At 48.8% G+C, this 21819-nt stretch overlaps 1 protein-coding gene across 1 annotated transcript in view; it reads right to left on the reverse strand.

The window, feature by feature from the left end:
* Window positions 1-6174: 6174 nt before the first annotated feature.
* LOC119454231 (beta-galactosidase-like) overlaps window positions 6175-21819 on the reverse strand; it is a 58883-nt gene continuing 43238 nt past the window's right edge. The window contains exon 15 of the mRNA XM_037716211.2: window positions 6175-6412. Within this exon, the coding sequence (XP_037572139.2) occupies window positions 6191-6412 (222 nt within the window). The 3' untranslated portion in view covers window positions 6175-6190. The remainder of the gene's footprint in view (window positions 6413-21819) is intronic.

Here is a 21819-nt window from a genome sequence, read left to right on the forward strand (position 1 = left end):
GAAGCAAGAACACGCCATGCAAAACACCCTTTTCTTGCTTTTCCGAATTTCGGTCGGAAGTACGGGAAGAAAGCAAGCAAGGACAGACATCATCGCAAACCTGCCGCACGAACACAGAGGCTGACAACCGCTGCACAGTATCAAGATGCGCACCTACCATTCCATTGGCGTCTGCTCTAGCAGCGACAGAATCCACATAGCCACGCACTCCTTCTTGCCCCCTGTGTAACAGTGGCGCTCACAGAATTGCATAATGCACCGCCAACATCCCCATCTACGAGAATGAACAGGTTACGCAATGCTGGTTGCTGCTGTCGCTGCGGAACGCAGTCATGTCGATCGATTTCGCAGTTTTTCCCCTGGCCTCGCGTGCAATAAGTGCCAACGCCGACACCTAACAACACTTTGCGAGTCGTCAAGGGACGGCGGAGGCAACGTTAGGATGGAAAACTTGGCGTGTTGGTTTAGCATATTCTTGGTGAAGAGCGCGTTACAGCGAGATACACACAAAAGGCGCCAAATGCACCGAAATTTATTCGTGAGAAAGCGACACTATATTTGTGCGCAGAGCGCTGTCAATTTCATCAGTGCGCAGTCGCGTTAGGGTAAAGCAGCTCGTCAGGCGATAATAAAACTGATGCCACACTCACGCAACTGTCGCCTTCTTCGATGAATATTTTCGCCTCTGTTAGACATCTCACCCGTTTGCCATGGCTTCTGACAACCACAAAGCCTGCACTTACAATCTCCACAATGAATTTCGAGGTGAGCCGTTGCTCTTGCGATGTTGTCGCAGCATATAATCATTGCCTCAGGTTGGCCCACGCATTTTCTACCGCACGACAAGCGTATTTCATTCACCGCTTCACTGACAGCTGACAATTGACGTACTTGCTTTCGTGTGTTACGACGCAAGCCGACGCGTTGCGGATACAAGTGTTTGTCATTCTGAAGGGCCTAGAAAGTTCCATCGTGGCAGAGAAGACCACCTTTACATCCGCTCACTCAGCGAACTTTTTGAAATTATGCGACACGCGGTGTAGATGTGATATCGCGGCTACTTTTTTTTTCCTTATCTCGAAGTTGCTCCTCATTAGGTTGGCGAGTTCGCCACTTCTTCAGAATTGTTTTCTGCTACAGAAACAAGAACGCGCTGCGGGTAGCCTGCCTCCTGTAAAGGGTCAATCTGTTTGTGAAAACAATTATGCACTCCATGTGGACAGGACTTAACAACATTGAAAAGGTACTTGTTGGCAATGCTACGTTTGAGAAGCTTTGAATGGGAATAGCTAAAACGTAGCAGTGGTTGTTTGTTTGCCCGAGGCTCGCATTGCCAACAGACATGCTTACTATATAAAAATCATCTAAGATCTAAAAACATAATGGTGGCCTCGACTAAAAATAAATCAATTAACACTGAAGCTATACACGAACCGATGCAAACTCCGTTCTTCTGCACGTAAACATGACTCTCCCATTCAACGTAAGTGGCAGGGGCGTAGCCAGAAATTTTTTTCGGGGGGGGGGGGGGGGTTCACCGGCCCGACCGGGGGGGGGGGGGGGCAAGCTTCTGCTGTCCTATACGTCACGTGATCGATAATAAATATCGGTAGTTTAAGCAAACGCTATACATTTATATCAAAGACATGGGACCGCCCCCCCCCCCCCCCCGTCCCCCTTTCACGTGTGTGTGTGCTTGTGAAGAACTGAAGTAAAAAGTAAAGTAAGCTCAGTACATGCAGTAAGGACGACAGGTGCAGTGGGCGTTTGGAGCACCGGTCTCTCATCGCGCCACTGAATGGGCCAGTCTTCGAAAAACGCATCATTGAGACGACCCGTGTGATCGGAGAAGACATCATTAATTGTTAATTTCCGTTAAGCATAGATGGCGTCGTCCTCGTCGGGGCGAAGTGCATTTCACAAGTAAAGGACGGCTATACGCGTGAAAATGCACGTGTGACCAGGCTATACCTACTCCCATAGCAATAGCTTGTTCACTGCGTCTTTTCGCTAGAAAACTTAAATACGCGCAAAAACGCGTAAGGATGTTTTTTTTTTTCGAAGCTTTCGTCGCCCTGCTCCCTCATACGAGAGGGTTGCATTTCCTGCGGCAAGTGCATGGGCCGCTGTGTCTTCCGCTTTGTGCGAGCGTGCAGCCGTCATTGCCTTTACGTCAACAGATTCATAATTGTACAGAATATTTCACCGCACAGCATAGATATGGCACGTGTACGCATTTTAAGTAGTGCGTGCAACTCATTTCTGCTTCACTTACGTCGGTGCAAACAGGAAGCGGCCTTGTACCTCACAGAATCTCGACTGATTGGTGTACTAGTGATGCATGGAATGAACTCCGGTCTTGTTCAGTGCATATATAGTGCACATAATCAATTTCTGAGGACGCGGTAATTCCGACGAGAACTGTCAGCGCCTGCAACAAGAATTTACTCACGGTGTACTGCGCACAGCAGTAATTCATGCTTGTCGGCTGTCTGTTTCGTGCATTCTGTTGCGAGTCGGTGGAATTTCACTGCTGTCATCAACCCCTTCGTGTGTACATGCTGGTTTGGGATTCCACAACAAAACAGCAGCTACCAGCCTTCCGTAGGGGCGCAATCGCAAACAAGAGACGTTTCTCGCGCAGACTAAGCCTACGTTCACACTTGGGAAGCGGCAAGCGGGCGGAAAGGCCAAAGCGGCCGGAAATTTTTTTCCGTGCCTGTCCAAGTTGTTCACATTTGTTTTGCTACCGCCGCGGCCGCCGCTGCCGTTTTCGTCCAGATCCATCTAGTCTGCGTACGTTGTCGGCGTGGTGGCGCTCATTATCGCATTATTTCGAGCGGTATGTTCATTCATTGACCCACGTACCGTCATCAAAAGTGATCATTTTACGCAACTTCGCGTGTCATCTGCGACCTTCGGTAAATTCCTCGTTGGCGTTCCGTAATTCTCCTCACACGGGCGCGGTAGCGCTGAGTCACAGGTTGGTGCCTAGGCGTGATAATATTTCTTTAATAGCTTTATTTACAAGTTGTAATAACATTTAATCATTTCGTATTGTCGGTGCCTCCAGGACACCAAAGGGGCAACGGGAACCCCACAGCTAAAACCCGGGCTGGCCCTTGTGTTGGGGCTCGCCAAAGCCTGCGCGTCCTACGTGAGCACCCCGCGACTTCTGCAACATACCGTACACGTGCGAGGAGAATTATGGAGCGCCAACGAGGAATCTGCCTAACTATTGTCTGCCATGGAAGTGGAAGAATAAATGGCTTTTATACTTCTACCTACTTGTTTTCTAGAAATGGACAATGAATAAACGGAAGACGCGGACACCTCGGAAACGGCAGTGGTCGGTTCGCCTGGCTTTGCAAAAGCGCGAGAAGTTGGGTCACGCCAAGGCTTCGTGGCACGCCACCTCCAGTCGCGTGACGTTGAATACTATCGCGAGTATTGCTGACAGTACGTTTCAGTGCCACTCTTGTCGTAGAGCAAGGGCTGGTTCTTGATCACGTCGATCAGCATTACAGCCTACACTTTTGGTGCCATGTTCAATTTTACGACCGGTTGTTTACATGCTAGTGTAGCTTCCAGTGAAGCAGAACGACTTTCCGCCGCGTTTCCGCTTCGCCATGGCGAAAAAAATCGGCCCGAGACCAATTTGGCTCGCAGCCTGTTTTTCTGCCTGTTTTGCCACCTAGGCAGGCGGATTATTGCAAGATTTTGCCGCTTCCGACAGCTTCGAGACCAAGTGTGAACGTAGCCTAAGATCCTGCGCGAGCGCGGCCTAACCGGCACCTGAAAGGAAGCGGCGGAAATGTATACTGGAGATTTTGACCACCTGGGGTCTTTAACGTGCATCTAAATCTAAGTAAACGGGCCTCGAGCGTTCTCGCCATCATCTAAAATGCGGCTGCCGCATTTGTTGCTTCATTTGTTGCGCATTTGTTGCTTCAGAATGCGGCCGCCACATTCTCGCCCAAAACTTCACAGAGTGTCAAAGCCTTAACAAACACTGTTACAGTTTTTTTCCATATTCAGACATGATTCTCTGTAAATTACCAACCCAAACGGAAGCGCCCAGGAATGAAGTTGTGATAGTAGCACCGGTTTCGTGAATTACGTCAGCGGGAAGCGACGAGAAAAAGGGTGGGTAAGTGGGGGGGAGGGCGGGGGGGGGGGGGGGGGTTTGCGAAAAAAATTTCGGGGGGGTTGAACCCCCCAACCCCCCCCCCCCTCCCTGGCTACGCCCCTGGTAAGTGGCATTAAGATAAAGTTCAAGCATTGCCATGCGTTCATCTTCCGGGATCCCCGCGTCAGTCAGAAAATACAGGGAGCTGTAGCTGTCTCTGCTATCCTGGATGCACTGAATCAACTCATGCCTTGGCATAGAATAATATAAATCCTTTAAATCTATAGAAAATGCTTCTAAGGTTGTCTCTTATTGCTCTGAAAGGAAGTACACTAATTCGAAAGAATCTTGGAACGCCTAAGTGTCATCAATCGTGAGAAGCTTAAGTTTATCTTGCAGCAAGAGAGCGTGACACTTTTGTCACGTTTTGCACTCAGACACAGTTACTCTTGAAGGCAGCTTACTTTGTGCGTTATGGCACTGAAAAAGCCGTCAGTGCCTGGTCTGAGTGTAAAACGTGGCAAAGGTGTCTCGCTCTCTTGCTGCAAGCTAAGCTTAAGCTTCTCGCGACTAAATCATCATGCTTTCATGCACTTTAACATGCCCTTAAGTTTTTTTACATGTATAACTAAGTTTACATCAATCATCATACTACTTTTGCCATTTGTATGTATTGACAGTACATTTATGTACTATAGGACTGTATACTATAAATTGTGTTTCATTTGTTTGAGTGTTCTTTATTGTGTTATACGCTATTGTGTTTGTTTTACCTAGCTTGCTGATCTTTCATATCTCCATATTTTTATTGTGAACCGAGGGTCCCGTTGCAGTCTTTGACATTACGACCTTCGTCTGCAAATTATCTCCAACTCTTTCATTGTATATAAAGAATAATAAACTGAAAGTGAAAACTGGAACTCAATGCACACTGACGAAGTGTGATTGCAGTCTGCGTATAAATAGTGCCTGTTTCACGGAATAAATTTTGGTGGAAGTGGCGCCTTGTGTGTGTGTGTCTCACTAATGTGTGTCGTCCTCAACGCGCACTTGTCCTCAGAATATTCGATAAGCAAGGCACGACCTCCTCTTCACCATCCACCACCATAGAGCGTCCCCTAATAACAACTTATATTAATAATAACTTTTACTCAATAATTTTCAGTCATGCATTAAGAATGCCTGGCCTTAGGCCGCTTGTGAATTGGCTTTTTGATCTAAGCAAACTAAATTATTATTTGCACCTGCCGTGGTTTTTTAGTGGCTATGGTGTTGGGCTGCTAAGCACGAAGTCACGGGATCGAATGCGGGTCACGACGGCCGCATTTCGATGGGGCGGAATGCGAAAACACCCGTGTACTTATATTTAGGTGCAGGTTAAAGAACCCCAGGTGGTCCAAATTATTCCGGAGTCCCCTATTACGGCGTGCCTCACAATCAGATCGTGGTTCTGGCACGTAAAACCCCATAATTTAATTTTTGATTTCAAATAATATTTGTGCATTTAAAAATACCAGCGGTGCTGCAAAGTGTTAGACTTGGCCCCGTCAGCATCGCATGACATGCTGTTCTTGTGTTTCAGTACTGCCACTGTCATGGCGCGGTTTATACGATCACCTTTCTGCTTTTCCTCATTTGCAAGCGCCTCATTTAACTGAAAGCCTAGTTGTGAGTGGCATTACATATACCAAATGGAGTAAATGACTGCCTTTTCTTGTTTTACACTCAAATGGGCTAATACTCGGTATTCAATTTGGTATTCAAAGGCCGATTTTGTCGAATATTCGTACTCGATGCGGCTAATACGCCTTTCGAACTTGTGGGAAATACCCGTACCTCTCAGGCGAGGTACGGGGATCGATACCCCACACCTTCACCAAAGATGTTACGGGGAATTGTCAAGATGGGTTTATATACACAAGTGACAGCTAGTGGCACCACAACAACAAAGATGGCGGGCCGGGATACAGCTCGTCCTCTTTCTCGTCTTCTATGCCCCTTCTATTTCGCCCGCAAGATAGGTGCATGGCTCATATCAATATCAATAACGTGTCGCACAGTTTATTTCTGTGTAGAGAGTGGCACGGTGCCATTGATGTCGGGCGTGTCGACGAACTGCACGTAGCAGTCTGCAGAGTCCTGCCCGCACGGCGCTTGTTCCAGTTCGACGATGTCGAGCAAGTTTTGTTCCTTGAACAATACTGCCGGTACGTAGAGCGTCTTTTGCGGACCCATGGGTGTCCAGTACCGGCCCAAGTTGAAGCCGTTGAGGACAACGATGCCCTGCGCATTGAAAACGTACGGAAATAAAATTAATGCATAACGACCGTCATGCAGCAGTTGATCGCTCATGTAAAAGCACGGAGAAGCTTTACATCTGGTGTCGTACGAAATAAGGCGCTGTGAAATTGAGAATTGCGCTTATTAGAATAGTGGCAATTTTCTGCTTTAATATGATACTAAAGAGAAACTGAAAATAAGATAAGACTCATAATGTATTCTTACAAAGCTATATTTCCTTACTTTCGCTATAATAGGTTGATTATGATAAGCGAAAGTGAAGGTGAAAATTATTATTTTTTTAAATTTCGCGCAGATGGCAAGCCAAGTCGATGACTTACCGCCGATGAATTGCCAAGTCTCTTCTCACGGTATGAGTTGTTTCTTGGCGTTGTAGAAAGGAAATTTACTAGTGGGGCTCAACTTAGTTTCGTCTTTAGTGTCCCTTTTATTACACAAATAATTTTTTTAAAAGTTTGTAAATTTCACCCGAAGAGCAAAACATTGACAAGATTTAGCGTTGCGCTTGATCTCCTCTGCCGGTGCTCGAACTATACGCGAGTGCGAAATGTTGTCGCGACACAGCCTTCACGGCAAGTGCTACTGGGCAGAAGAAACTACCGTATGTACTCGTGTAAGGGCCGCACTTTCTTTTTTAAAAACAGTTTTGACGAGGTGCGGCCCTTACACGGGACTGAACCTTTTGGTCAAAATGGTGCCGGTGCAGCCTTCATTTGCGCACACTCCGATTCCCCGGATGAACTATTGCATCAGAGGTCAACGCGCAACTCCCGCCAGCTAATAGCGGCATCGCCGATGAGCATGCGCGGCATCGGGGCACCGAACACGATTACTTCTCTGGTGGAAATTAGTTTTGATTTTTCAAAATTTTCACTGCAAAGTTGGGAGTGCGGCGATTATACGAGTCTATAAGGTATATTGAGTCTATAGACGCCTGTAAGCGCAGGCGTCGTCTCACTGGGCGTCTTCGATTATCTGACCCTGACGGTCCAGGACTGCTTGTGAGCTGCTGTCCCGCATTCGATTTTCTCGGACAGCTCCGGAAGCTCCGCCCACCAGTCCGACAGAATGTCGTTCGTTTTTGATATACCGGAAGCCACGGACTGTGCGCAGGCTGTCAGAGCTGTCAGCAGATTTTTGCTCAGACTAGCGCAAGCAGCTAACAGATGACGACTGTCTGAAAAAAAATCGAGGTAGCCTGCACTAAAGTCCCTATATAAGAAAAGTACCGCCATCTACTCTTTCCTCCGCCGCCTCCTCTCCTAAAGCGCTTGCTTTTTTTTTTACTTTTTGCTTGCGAAAGCCAAGTCGACGGTGGCGCACCTAGAAAGTCCACGTTGAAGCTTTTAGGCCGGGCGCGCGCCGCCGCCGGCGACTGCGGCTGCGCAGAGGACTTTCAACAAGGCTCTGAGGCGGAAAAAAGAAAATATAAAGAAGTGAAAAGCGTGCGCTATACTCGTCCAATCGGAGATACAGAAGAGAGAGAAGCGGCGTTTGTCAAAGGATGGCGGTACTTTTCTTATATAGGGACTTTAGCTTGCACTAGTGGCGCAAGGCCAAAGACACAGCGGAGCTGATCTGTTCCGAGCTGGTCCTGGCTATACGAAGTGATGCTAAGTTATACAAAGTAATGCCAAGTGATGCTAAGTTGATATGCTAAGTCGTTTTGCAGCGGCTTCTTCGGCTAATCGTGTTTGGTCCAATCGGCGTCGACGCTGGCAGTCTCGCTTAGCAGCGCGCCGCGATTCTTGGTGAGCGGCTTTTTCCTCGGCAGTGCGAACCTTCCTTGGTGTCCCCATGTCTACGTCTGGCGCGCCGCCGCCGCGCACCGGCTTTCAGGCGGAGCGAAGGAGCGCATGCAGAGTTGGCCGTTACGTCACGTGTGATTCGCGGCGCATGCGCAGTAGTGCGCAGCTGGTGGCGAAGTGGGGTGAAAGCTATGCACAGTGTACGGGTGGCGAGCGCAGACGCGCCGGAATGACGTCAAGGCGCATGCGCAGTAGCGCGTAGCTGGAGGGAGCTCGGCGTAGCCGTAAGTGTGAGCGCGCACCTGCGCCGGCGGTTACAAGGCAGCGCAAGGTGACGTCATCGCTCCGCATAGTTTTATTGCGATAGCAATTATATGGACACTCAAAAGCAGATTTCTGCCGTCGGCGTCGCCGTAGCCGTCGCCGTAGCCGTCGCCGTCGCCGTGAGGTTCCGTATGACGTCAATGGAGATGAAATCGTCGCCGATGATAAGTGGTTCTTGAGGGAAAGGGAAAGGTTGACGCTATCTTCTGCAGCCCTTGAGGGAGCACGGCTCAGCGAACGTCGCCGCGCGCCGAACGCTGCATGTGCGAGTGAAAGGGGGCGAGGGACGCACGCTTTCACGGGGAGTGAACGCACGGCGGAGAACAAACCCGCGTTCTGCGCCGTGCTCGCTTAAGGGCTGCAGAAGTAAGCGTCTCTTTCCTCCTTTACAATCACCATATATGTAGAGCAAACGCGCCTTCTTCCGACACGCGAGAGGCCGTGGGGGAGGGGGAGGGGGGGAGGGGGAGGGAAGGGAGGCGACTTTCAGCTGCGGCACCAAGTGCCTATTTATATCAGAGGCTCCGACAACAGTCACGAACGCCGCACGCATTTTGAGCGAACGCGGGCAAAACGCCGACGGCGTCGACAATAGTTCTGCGTGTTGCCGGTGCTGCTGCATGTCCAAGTTTATACAGCTGATAAAGCTAATATAATTACTCCGTATAGCTCTCTACAAATTTGCTATCGCAATTGATGCTTCGCCTTTCAGGTGAAACTGCGACAACTTTTTTATATCAGAGGCTCCGGCAACAGTTACCAACGCCGCACGCATTTTGTGCGAACGCGGGCAAAACGCCGACGGCGTCGACAACAGTGCTGTGTGTTGCCGGTGCTGCTGCATGACCAAGTTTGTACAGCGGATAAAACTACCATCCTTACTCCGTATAGCTCTCTACTAAGTTGCTATCGCAATTGATGCTTCGCCTTTCGGGTGAAACTGCGACAACTTTTTTCTGTCTACGACAGACGCTACGCCTGTCGCCATATTCGGAAAGGTGCCGTGTGCCTATACACGCTTTGCGCGTTCCAGACGGCTAAGATCGCGCACTCAGCTATTCCGTCTGTTACATCGGTGCTTTCTGTGCCATCATGCGAGTGTTTAAAAATTAAATTCTAGGGTTTTACGTGCCGATACCGCGATTTGATTATGAAGAACACCGTAGTGAGGGACTCCGGATTAACTTAGACCACCTGGGATTCGTTAACGTGTACATAATGTACGGTACACGGACATTTTTGCATTTCACCCTCATCGAAATGCGGCCGGTGCGGCCCGGATTCGATCCCGCGCCCTGGGGCTTAGTAACGCAACGCCACAGCCCCTACGCCATCACGGCGGGTGCATGCGAGATTTTCACGAACCGTGCAATTGGTGCCGCTTTGCTTTCTAAAAAAAAGAAACAAGAGATTACGCAGAAACTCCACTGGAAGTTGTCTAAGTATGCGTGAGCATTGTGCCACCTGCTCATGTCCACGCAGCTTGGTGCCATTATCAGTTCCCTGACAGTTCGTATACCCTTGTCAAAGACAGACGCTGTGAGGCGTCTTCGTTTACTCGCTCAAACCGAGACAGAAACTTCATGGAGCAGCACGATTTTACGAACTGTCATCTCCACCGGCTGGATCCTACACTGAGGCTGCAAATTCCATCGAACATCTCCCGCCGTGATGCAGCTTTACTTTGCGGCCTCTGGTTAGGGGTGGCTTTTACGAAAGCCTACTCATTCCTTCTGCGCAAGTCCGACACACCAATCTGTGACTCGTACAACTGGGAGGAGACGGTGGAACACGTGTTCTGTTTTTTTCATCTTTATGAGACCGAACGCGACATTCTCCGGAGTGTGTTAAACCGATTAGACAGGAGACCGTTTTCAGAGACAAAGATTCTTGGGCCGTGGCCCCATGCGTCGCAAGCTTACAAAGCGACGCGCGCATTGTTACAGTTCATGAAGTCGACTAGCCTCAGTGACCGATTGTGAAGTGTTGGGCAACCGCACGTGTTCATACTGAGAGTACTTTCTTCCCTCTCTCTCCTTTCTTTTTATCCCTTTAAACCCCTTCCCCCGTCTAGAGTAGCAAACCGGACGTGCGTCTGGTTAACCTCCCTGCCTTTCCTCTCTTCTTTTCCTCCTCCTCCTCCTCCGCTTCGACCAGTACAAACGACAGCGCTGTGATGACACGAACGGCTGCCGACGGCGGCGCAAGGTGAATTGATGACGCAAGCAAACTACTGTAGGTGGTGGCGCAAGGTGCACTGAAGACCATTATAATAGACCATTATAAACCGCGCGGCCACGAGGGCCGTATCTTGAAAACGACCTGCGATGGCGACAGAGAGCACCGATGGCTGACAGCTTCGTGTGCTCTGTGTTCTCGCCGCGTAGCTCCCGTTGAAGCGACAGGCAGCGGGAAGGTCGGAGTTCGTTCACTGGTGCGGGCGCTACCTTGAAAGCGATCGTCCTACGGGACGGACGGACGGAGGGATGGACGGTTTTTCTCGTTGGGTAAGCGTTCAACACGCGCACCCTCTCGAGTGAGGCTAGCTTAGCAGGACTATTTGAAGAATTATCAGGCATTTCCTGGGATATTATTGGCCTTAGTGAGGTTAGAAGAACTGGTGATGCTTACACAGTGCTGACTAACGGCCACGTCCTCTGCTACAGAGGTCTTCCAGATAAGAAAGAATCCGGGGTAGGATTTCTAGTGCAATAACAACATAGCGGGCAACATTGATGAATTCTACAGCATTAATGAGAGGGTAGCAGTCGTCGTAGTAAAGCTGAATAGGAGGTACAAAATGAAGGTAGTACAAGCCTATGCCCCTACCTCTAGTCACGATGATGAAGAAATAAAACAGTTTTATGAAGATGTTGAACTAGCCATGAGAAAAGTGCAAACTCAGTATACTTTAGTCATGGGCGACTTCAATGCAAAAGTGGGGAAAAAGCAGGTTGGTGAGCAAGCAATTGGTAACTACGGCATCGATTCTAGGAATGCAAGAGGAGAGATGTTAGTAGAATTCGCGGAAAGGAATAGGCTCCGAATAATGAATACCTTCTTCAGGAAGCGCAGCAACAGGAAGTGGACCTGGAAAAGCCCTAATGGAGAATCAAGGAATGAAATAGATTTCATACTCTCTGCCGATCCAAGCATAGTGCAGGATGTAGAAGTGTTAGGTAAGGTAAAGTGCAGTGACAATAGGTTAGTGAGGTCTAGGATTTCTGTCAATTTGAAGAGAGAGAGAGTGAAATTAGTCAAGAGGAAACAGGCCAACGTAGAGGCAGTATGGGTAAAAGCAGACCAATTTAGGCTGGTGCTTGCAAAGAAATATCCAGCTTTAGAAAAGGAAGATAAAGACAACATAGAGGTAATGAATGAAACCGTAACTAAGTTGATCTCAGAAGCAGCAATTGAAGTGGGAGGTAGGGCACCAAGGCAACCAGTAGGTAAGCTCTCCCAAGAAACAAAGGACCTAATAAAGAAACGACAGAAGATGAAAATGTCCAACTCAAGAGATCAGATAGAATTCGCTCAACTGTCAAAACTAATCATCAGGGAAAAAGTAAGGGATATTCGAAATTATAACGTGGGAAAGATTGAAGAAGCCGTAAGATATGGACGCAGCATTAAATCAGTAAAAAGAAAGCTTGGCATAGGACAAGGCAAGATGTATGCACTGAAAGATAAGCATGGTAATATCATCAGCAATTTCGATGATAGTAAAAGCAGCAGAACAATTCTATACTGACCTGTACAGTGCCCAAAACAGCCAAGCTACTTTCATTCAAAATAGTGATGAACCGCATACAGAGGCTCCTTCAATAACTAGCGCTGAAGTTAGAAGGGCCTTGAAACACATGACCAGGAGAAAAGTTGTATTTTGCCTCTCCTGCGTGGACCGTATTCGGTCCGCAGTATGTGATAAATAAAAATAAAAAAAGGGTTGCGAAACTCGTCATGTTTTCCAGCAGCGCAAAAGAAGGCGACGTTAATAAGAACAGGACCAAATGGAGTCTTCACTCGCATAAGTAAAGTATTCAAATATAAATGCTGTGCACTTTTCAACGTAGCAAAAAGAGCGACTCTAGATGCTTATCAGGTTCCCAAGCGATGTGCTTTTTTGCACTCTCCTAGTAAGGAAACAGCGTAAGACTCAGGCCGGAAGTTCGTCGGCGAAAGCTGCTGGAGAAGATGGAATAACAGTAGATTTTATCAAAGATGGAGGAGATATGCTTGAAAAGCTTGCGGCCCTTTATACGCAATGCCTCACAACTTCAAGTCTACCAGAGAGCTGGAAGAACGCCAACATTATACTAATCCATAAGAAGGGAGACGTTAAAGGAGTAAAGAATTATAGACCCATTAGCTTGCTTTCAGTATTGTATAAAATATTCACCAAGATAACTTCTAACAGAATTAGGGCAACACTTGACTTCAGCCAACCAAGAGAACAGGCTGGCTTCAGGAAGGGATATTCTACGATGGATCATATCCATGTCATCAATCAGGTAATCGAGAAATCTGCGGAGTACAATCAACCTCTCTACATAGCTTTCATAGATTATGAAAAGGCATTTGATTCAGTAGAGATACCAGCAGTCATAGAGGCATTGCGTAATCAAGGAGTACAGGAGGCATACGTGAATATCTTAGCAAACATCTACAAGGATTCCACAGCTACCTTGGTTCTCCACAAGTAGAAAGTTACCTATCAAGAAAGGGGTCAGGCAAGGAGAGAATCTCTCCAATGCTATTCACTGCATGCTTAGAAGAAGTATTCAAGCTCTTAGACTGGTAAGGCTTAGGAGTGAGGATCAATGGCGAATATCTCAGCAACCTTCGGTTTGCAGATGACATTGTCCAATTCAGCAACAATGGAGACAAATTACAACAAATGATTCAGGACCTTAATCGAGAAAGTGTAAGAATTGGGTTGAAGATGAATATGCAGAAGACAAAGATAATGTTCAATAGCCTGGCAAGGGAACAAGAATTCAGGATCGCCAGTCAGCATCTAGAGTCTGTAAAGTAGTACGGGTATCTAGGTCAATTACTCACAGGGGACCCTGATCACGAGAAAGGAATTTACAGAAGAATAAAATTGGCTGGAGTGCATACGGCAGGCATTACCAAATCCTGACTGGGAGCTTACCACTGTCGTTGAAAAGAAAAGTGTACAATAATTGCATTCTACCGGTGCTAACATATGGGGCAGAAACTTGGAGGTTAACAAAGAAGCTCGAGAACAAGTTAAGGACCGCGCAAAGAGCGATGGAACGAAAAAGTTGTCGCAGTTTCACCTGAAAGGCGAAGCATCAATTGCGATAGCAAATTTGTAGAGAGCTATACAGAGTAATGATATTAGCTTTATCAGCTGTATAAACTTGGACATGCAGCAGCACCGGCAACGCGCTGAACTGTTGTCGACGCCGTCGGCGTTTTGCCTGCGTTCGCTCAAAATGCCTGCGGCGTTGGTGACTGTTGCCGGAGCCTCTGATATAAATAGGCACTTGGTGCCGCAGCTAAACGTCGCCTCCCTTCCCTCTCCCCCCCCCCCCCCGCGGCCTTTCGTGCGTGAGAAGAAGGCGCGTTTGCTCTACATATATGGTGATTGTAAAGGAGGAAAGAGACGTCTACTTCTGCAGCCCTTAAGGAAGCACGGCGCAGAACGCGCGTTTGTTCTCCGCCGTGCGTTCACTCCCCGTGAAAGAGCGCGTCCCTCGCTCCCTTTCACTCGCACATACAGCGTTCGGCGGCGCGCGGCGACGATTTCATCTCCATTGACGTCATACGGAACCTCACGGCGACGGCGACGGCGACGGCAACGGCGACGGCGACGCCGACGGCAGAAATCTGCTTTTGAGTGTCCATATAATTGCTATCGCAATAAAATCTTAGGACTAACGTTAAGAGACAGGAAGAGAGCGGTGTGGATCAGAGAACAAACGGGGATAGCCGATATTCTAGTTGACATTAAGCGGAAGAAATGGAGCTGGGCAGGCCATGTAATGCGTAGGATGGATAACCGGTGGACCATTAGGGTTACAGAATGGATACCAAGAGAAGGGAAGCGCAGTCGAGGTCGGCAGAAAACCAGATGGGATGATGATGTTAGGAAATTTGCAGGCGCAAGTTGGAATATGCTAGCGCAAGACAGGGGTAATTGGAGATCGCAGGGAGAGGCCTTCGTCCTGCAGTGGACATAAAATATAGGCTGATGATGATGAAGCATAGAAATGCTTACGCATTTAGGAAGCGCTACCTTTCAAGCGAAGCTTGTACACCCTAGCCTGCGCCGGCGATGTAACGCTAAAAGAAACCAGGTGCTCGCAGGGTTGCACAGATGGTCGGCAGGCGCTCGTGCCACGGCTCCCGCGTTCGTCGTCGTTGTCAGCTTCCACAGCTGCCTGCGTTGCCGCTAATCATTCCAGCGTAGAATGTCGCTTCTCTTCTATCGTCGCAATGGGGAGGCCGCGTTTATGGAGGTACGTGCCATTGCTTAAGGGGGTATGAGCCATTCATTGTATTACATAACGGACAGATTTAATGTTGAAGGAATTCCATGGAAATCCGTGCAGAATGAACGCGCTCGGGAAAGGGCTCGTCGTCGACGTGTCGATTCTAGCGTGAGGGCTTCCGAAGCCTAGGCAAAACGTCAGCGAAGAGCCGCGGACCCCGAGTTGAGGAAGCGCAATGTTGAGGCGAAAAGTCAGCGTCGTCTTGCCCTCCGGAGACCCGACAGCGGTGGTGCACGCCTCGGCTACACTAGCGCCAATTTGCCCGGCGCGACGGCCAGGTTTCGAAGCGAGTTTACTCAACCGGCACTTCGGGGCCAGTTTTAGTGCATTTGACCGGTTGTGGTTCGAGCACAACGTGTTGCTCGGTACTGCAATTCGTTCGGAGGAACACCGAAGAAACACCCCCATTTCCTCAACAGGGGAAGGGCCACTAATTTTTAGTAAGTGCAGGTAGTAAAATGATATTACTTTTCACTACCTGGTGAAGCTGGGAAGAGCACTTAGTACTCAGTACTACCTCGGTACTGCAGTTACTAACGCAACTTAAATATAATTACCGACAATACAAGGGGGTCCATTCAATTTATTTGTGCCGCTTGCTTTATCATGTTAAGTCGATGGCATTGTAAAAGCAAAATAAAATAAAATTACACATATGTAAAAAAAAACGCCGCCCAAGCACTCCGTACAGATGGTTAACTAGCAAAGCCGAAACGTACGGCCCCGGTGTTTAGCAGTGGATTAATCCCGACGCTGTATTGAAGCGTTTCTCAATTATTGGTTACATGTTTGTGTTTCTAGTGGAGCACAAGCGCCAATGGCGGGCCGATGCTGCTAACCACGACGCCGAGCTAACTCGAGATATCGAACGCATGCGACAGCGTTGCGGGCAGAGCAGCGTCAACGTGGCAACGGCGGGAACGCGTTCGCCGGGGCCAACGCCCGCTCTCGGCCGGAATTTCTCGAGCGGCACTTTAGCTTCGGCTGCAACGAAACGTCCACATTGAAATTGCGAAGTGGAGCGCAAGCGCCAATGACGAGGGGATGCTGCTAACCACGACGTCGATCTAACTCGAGATATCGAACGCATGCGACAACGGCGAGCCGCGGAGCCAGCGTTGCGGGCACAGCAGGTACGACGCAGAGAACGACGTCACTAACGGCGCTGCCAATGGCGCGCGCGCTTGGGTGCGACGTAGAGAACGACGTAACTGACTGCGCAGCCAGTGGAGACGTTTATCGAAACATGGGACGAACGGTCTCCTTCTTCTTTCTGGGGTTTTACGCGCCAAAACCAGTTCTGATTATGGGGCACGCCGTAGTGGATGGCTCCGGATTAATTTTGACCACCCGGGGTTCTTTAACGTGCACTACAACGCAAGCACACGGGCGTTTTTGTAGCGTTAGCTACACTGGCCTAGCCAAGCCCGTTTCGCGCGGCACATCAAGAGCCGTGCTGCGCATGCGCAAGGATCAGTGATGTCACACGGCTTGCGCACTGGAGCCGGCACCTCTCGCGCACTCCGCCGCCGCCGCGCGCGACTCACCGCCGCCGATCTGCGCATTCCAGAGGAGTGACGTCGTAGCCGTGGTAGACGCACTGGCGCCGGCGCGCGCTCGCTGTGCAGTCGCCGTCTGACACTGCGCTGGAGCCGCTGCGCTTCTGACTGGCGTTTGTGTGTGTCATTGGAGCAGCAGTAAGCATGACAATCCTTGACAATCTAGACAACCAGGAAAGCTAAGAATAATCAGCTGAACCTTTGCTAACGCTACATATATCGTGGCATAGCCGAGCTAAGCCACTGCAACATTTTTTGCATTTCGCCTCCATCGAAATGCGACCGCCGCGGCCGGGATTCGATCCCGCGATCTCGTGCTCAGCAGCGCAACGCCTTAGCTGACTGAGCCACCGCGGTGGGTGGGACGAACGGTGTTTCGTTTCGCCTAGCCATATACAGCTTTCTCTGTAAAATTACGTAGAATCTCCTCAGGGAGTTCTCTGAATGATGCGTCAGCATCTCGTAGTAACGACGTGGTGTTGAGTGCTCACACTGTACACTGCTGGTAATCCTAGCCCTGCCCAGCGGCTGCCGTCGTCTTGGCCCATTACGGTAAACGCGACAGCGCCGCGGCAACACGAACTGCTGCGGAAGGTGGCGCAACGTGAACTGATGAGGCAAGTGGCGGCGCCAGGAGCGCTGATGACGTTCCGATCCGAAGCCACGGCTGCTCCACAGTTCTGGCTTACTACTTCATGGTGCTTAGTGTGTGCCTGATTGCACATGTCACGTGGTCACAAAGATGCCCTCGTGCCACTGCTCGCGCCTTCGTCGTATTCTTGCTCCACAGCTGGCTCTGGTGCAGGTGATCGTGCCAGCGTTCCGATACTGCCCCTCATGCTCGTGCCATTGCTCGCGCGTTCCTCGTCGTCTTCTGCCACAGCTGGCATGAAAGCGATCGTCCTACGTCGAGGACAGACGGACGACGTACAGCTTCTCATAGCATTGTTAACATGATAATAAATCAAGTAGAATTTACTTGAGCTAGGGAAATGTGAAAATTGCTAATGAATTTAGGGAACTCTTTCTTGTCGCGTAGACTCCGCACTTCGGTCCCACACATTTCCCTGCACTGCCAGGAAAGGTCCCCGCGCATAGATATAAGTTAAAGGGACTGACAACCGATATTTATGGACCCAGTTTTTTATGGCGCAACGAAAAGCTCACCCTCGGTAGTGTTTACACCTGAAGCGGTTACTTCCAAAAGTGCGTGGATATTTTGTAAGCAGAATTTTTCGATCTGAGCAGCCTCTAAAAAAATAAGAGTCCCTCCTCCAGCAACGTTGAGAAGTGATAGCGAAGCCGATAGCCCGCCTCGCAAATTGTGAAAGCCGCCCATCGTCCTGCTTTCACTGGAGGAAGTGCAACTGTGGTTAACCACCTATATTATCACCTTTCCAGTCACTTTTAAAGGTAAATAGGCTGGTACAATAAGTTTGCTTTGCTGTACAGACCTTTCTTATAGCTGCACCGCGTTTTTTCCCCGAGTACATGCCTACGTCATGGCTGGCTGGCCCCCGTCGTCGTTATTCAGTCGATGGACGAGCCAAGCCAAGTCATCAAAAACGAAGGCGAAGGCAGCGCCACTTTTCTACTCACTACAAACGAAGGCTTATCTGCACATTGTAAGTTAGAAAAAACTTATAGTAGAAAGAATGTTACTGCATTTCAATATTGATAAAAAGACCAGGAACAGCATACACTGTAGAAGGTCACGTGGTAGACCTCTTAAATAGGTTCATGTTTTTGCCGCATGGGGCGCCAAACGTCATTTTTCACGACTTTTAGTGAAGAATAAAAAATATAAATCCACGTTTAATGAGAAAAACAGGACCCGTTCTAGCCAATACGATAGATGGTCTTTCCATCTGCGGGTTTATCTCAATTCATGTTCTGAGCGGTTGTCTGTCCCTTTAACCAAACAACGATAAGCAAAGAACCCGGGCAGTCACGATCAGCAATGTTACGCAACGTGTACTCAAAGTAACTTCAAGAGTAAAGCCCTAGTTTGAGGAGCACTTGTTGCACCGGTGTGCACCTATCTATTTGCATAAATAATGAAAGCTTTGTACTCTAATTCCTACAAACTTCTACCTGCGTATATGTCTACTGAGATGTCGCACATAACTGTTAGTCACGCACGATGTAGTATACCACAGCTTAAATAAATTTTGCCGAATAATGTCACAATCACATCATAATAGACCATAGCCATACGAGGCAGTAGTGGTTTAATAGTTACTTAGCAATATCTATACTATATTATAAGAAGCCTTTGGCTAGTAAGTGCCGCACTTACTAGCTTTACTGGCAGCTGGCTAGTACAGAACTGAGCAGAAGGTGGGGAAAATGCATAGTAATCTAGTAAACGCGTGCATTTACTAGCTATTTACAAACTTAATTTATTTTCAAAAGTGCTTCGTGTTTCAAGAGTATTCAGTAGGCTTTTTTCAAGAGTCTTCAAATTTTTCAGAGACAAGCACAGTGATTATGCTTGCTTTTCTTGATGAAGTTTCGCGAAATTTGTCATGCTCGTTTCTGCTTGCAGTGATCCGGTGGATTTCACTTTTCAGGGGAGTGATCCAAGCTGGCGTGTGTGGCTATTTCGCGCTAGTAGCTGCGGGTTATATATATATATATATATATATATATATATATATATATATATATATATAATCGTGCCTTCACCAATTGTTGTTCACTTGAGGTTCTCATTTGCTGTCATGTTCGAGCGTTTGCTTTTGACATGCACGATTTGTAGAGGGCGACATTTTCTGATACAGCACACACGCGCTCTGCTCGAGAGGCGCGTTGCATGTAGTGGCGCGATCTGGCTTTCTTGCAGATGGATCACACGAGCTTCGAGGAGCGTAATTGCGCTGTCTTAGCTTAATGAATTGCTTTCGCAATATGCGCGGGATATTGGCATGTTTTTTTTTCTTTTTGCATGAAGCGGTACGATCAGCATTTTGTCACGCTCGTGAAGAAATTTCGCTTTAATTTCCCGCGCGATGAGCTTGCTTACGGTAGTTATCAGTGGCGCGAAAAGAGAGAGCGCGACGTAAAACTGCGCTTTGCGAAAACGTACTATTCCTTCCCGCCGCCATATTGCAGTATACAAGCTTTGTGGTTGCGTAGGTAACATGGCCTCTAAGATTGCCGTATCTCGAAGGCCCTGCTAATGAATGCGCTGAATGGTGGACCGGGTACAAGCAGACGACGGCAGCCAAGACAGCCAAGAGTCTGACTTTCTGTCACGGTGCTTTCGAGTGAAACCTCGGCAACACCTCTGACAGTCCCCGGTAAAAACCGCGGTTGAACGCCATTGGCTGAAACGCTGCCGGCGACGCTCTGATGTCACGCCGTGAGGATAATTGCCTTTGCATGTCGCCCACGATAGGTTGGGTTAGGTTAGGTTAGGTTAGGTGAGATGAGGTTAGGTTAGCGTAAAAGGCGTTAGGTGGCGCGGCATACTCTCACAGCGGTTGCAAAGGACATCGAGCGTCGCCGGTGGCGTTTCAGCCAATCGCGCTCAACCACGGTTGCTAAGGCGCTGTGCCTTCTAGATTTTCAATATACGCGCCCCAGCAGCTGGGTCACGTGTCTCTGACGTACCCTATGGTCAGAACTAGCCAGAACTGAAGCCGCAGATGGTTTGCGGACAGTCTGGGACTGCATAATCAAAGATGCCCACTGCTGGCGCGATGAAAAGCGTGGCCAGTGGCATTGCAGGCGTCGCCCCTCATTGGTGTACGAGATGAACGCGACGGGCAACCGCCGGCGTGAGTCAGCACCTATAATGTTAGCTTGGCGTTTACCATCCGTTGTACTTTGACTAAGGCATGCACACAGCAGCTAAGCAGGAACGCTAGTGTGTTATAGTGCCCGCGCGCAGAAGGATCATGCAGTAGCAGAAGGAAGAATGCTGTCCTGGTGCACGAGCCACCGAGCCGATTGAGCGGCGCGTTGACGGTGCCGTCCGCTTCGATTCGTCGCTTTTGCAGCCAACCGAACCCCGCGTTTCTGATAACCACCTAACCCTCCGCAAGCGAGCCACGCATGCGCCGTCTATAGCGGGACAGCACGACGATGGCGGCGGTGGAAACGTGCCTCAAGCGTCCGTATAATTGCTATAGTATTACAATTGGGAAACTTATTCTGCTCCTCCCACCATAATTATCAAGCGTTACGGCTGATATCTGAACGGCGGCCAGCAGATGGGTTGGGCGGCCAGTGTGGGAATAACGGACGGTGACAGTAGATAGGGGCGATGAGAGATAGTGGATAGTGAGCTACATACAATCGGGCGCAGGCTCACATGAACCGAATAAAGCCAGGAGTTCACATGTGCGCGGATTCTGTGTCTTTCCAATTCTAAGGCTCACTATCTTTTTTTCCAAGAAAGCCTTGCCGAAAAATGTCATGCGCGCTGTAATTCAGTATGAAACCAAGAGTGTGAAAGTGACAAACTGTTATCGGCATTAGAAGTGGCTGTGTTGCTGTGTACGTACATTTAGGTGCACCTTAAACAACCCAGGTGGTCCAAATTAATCCGAAGTCCACTGCGGAGTCCACATAATCAGAGAGTAGTTTTGGCACGTAAAACTTGAAATTTTTTTTATCTCAAATGCTATGATGGCACCAGAGATGAGATGCTCTTGGCTAGTACAGTGACTATAAGTGATGCCCGATCCGCTGCGCCTCGAATGTAATAGTTATTTCTTAGTGAGAACAGATTGTCACTGCTCTCTCTTTTAAAATACAAATTTTATAAGACAACAGTCAAGGGCATTGCATTCTTCCTTTCTTGAAAAAGTCGCAGTTTCGCCCGAAAGGCGAAGCATCAATTGCGATAGCAAATTTACCAGTAGAGTACACGGAGTAAGAATAGTAGTTTTATCAGCTGAATAAACTTGGACACATTCGCTTACTAACGGAATTAACAAGCATGGTGTCAGCGCGCTTAAGCAAACATCAATAGATCACACTCGATGACCGCAGACAAGCACTGTCAAAACTTCGGCGTGAGCAAGCACGGCAGGAGCAGTGAGCGAAGGTTCGTGTGGTCTATCGCATCAACGTAAACTGAGCGGCGAATTCACAGAGCATACAAAGGTCATAGCCGTGTGGAGATCTCTTTCAAGATACGGTGCGCGCTACAGCCCTCAGCCACGCGAAGTACGCCGTTTCTGGCAAAGTAGAAATCGCGCACCCTCCCCCTCCCCCCCCCCGCGCTG

Source organism: Dermacentor silvarum, chromosome 5 (genome assembly GCF_013339745.2).
Source record: "Dermacentor silvarum isolate Dsil-2018 chromosome 5, BIME_Dsil_1.4, whole genome shotgun sequence".
Taxonomy (NCBI): Eukaryota; Metazoa; Arthropoda; class Arachnida; order Ixodida; family Ixodidae; genus Dermacentor; species Dermacentor silvarum.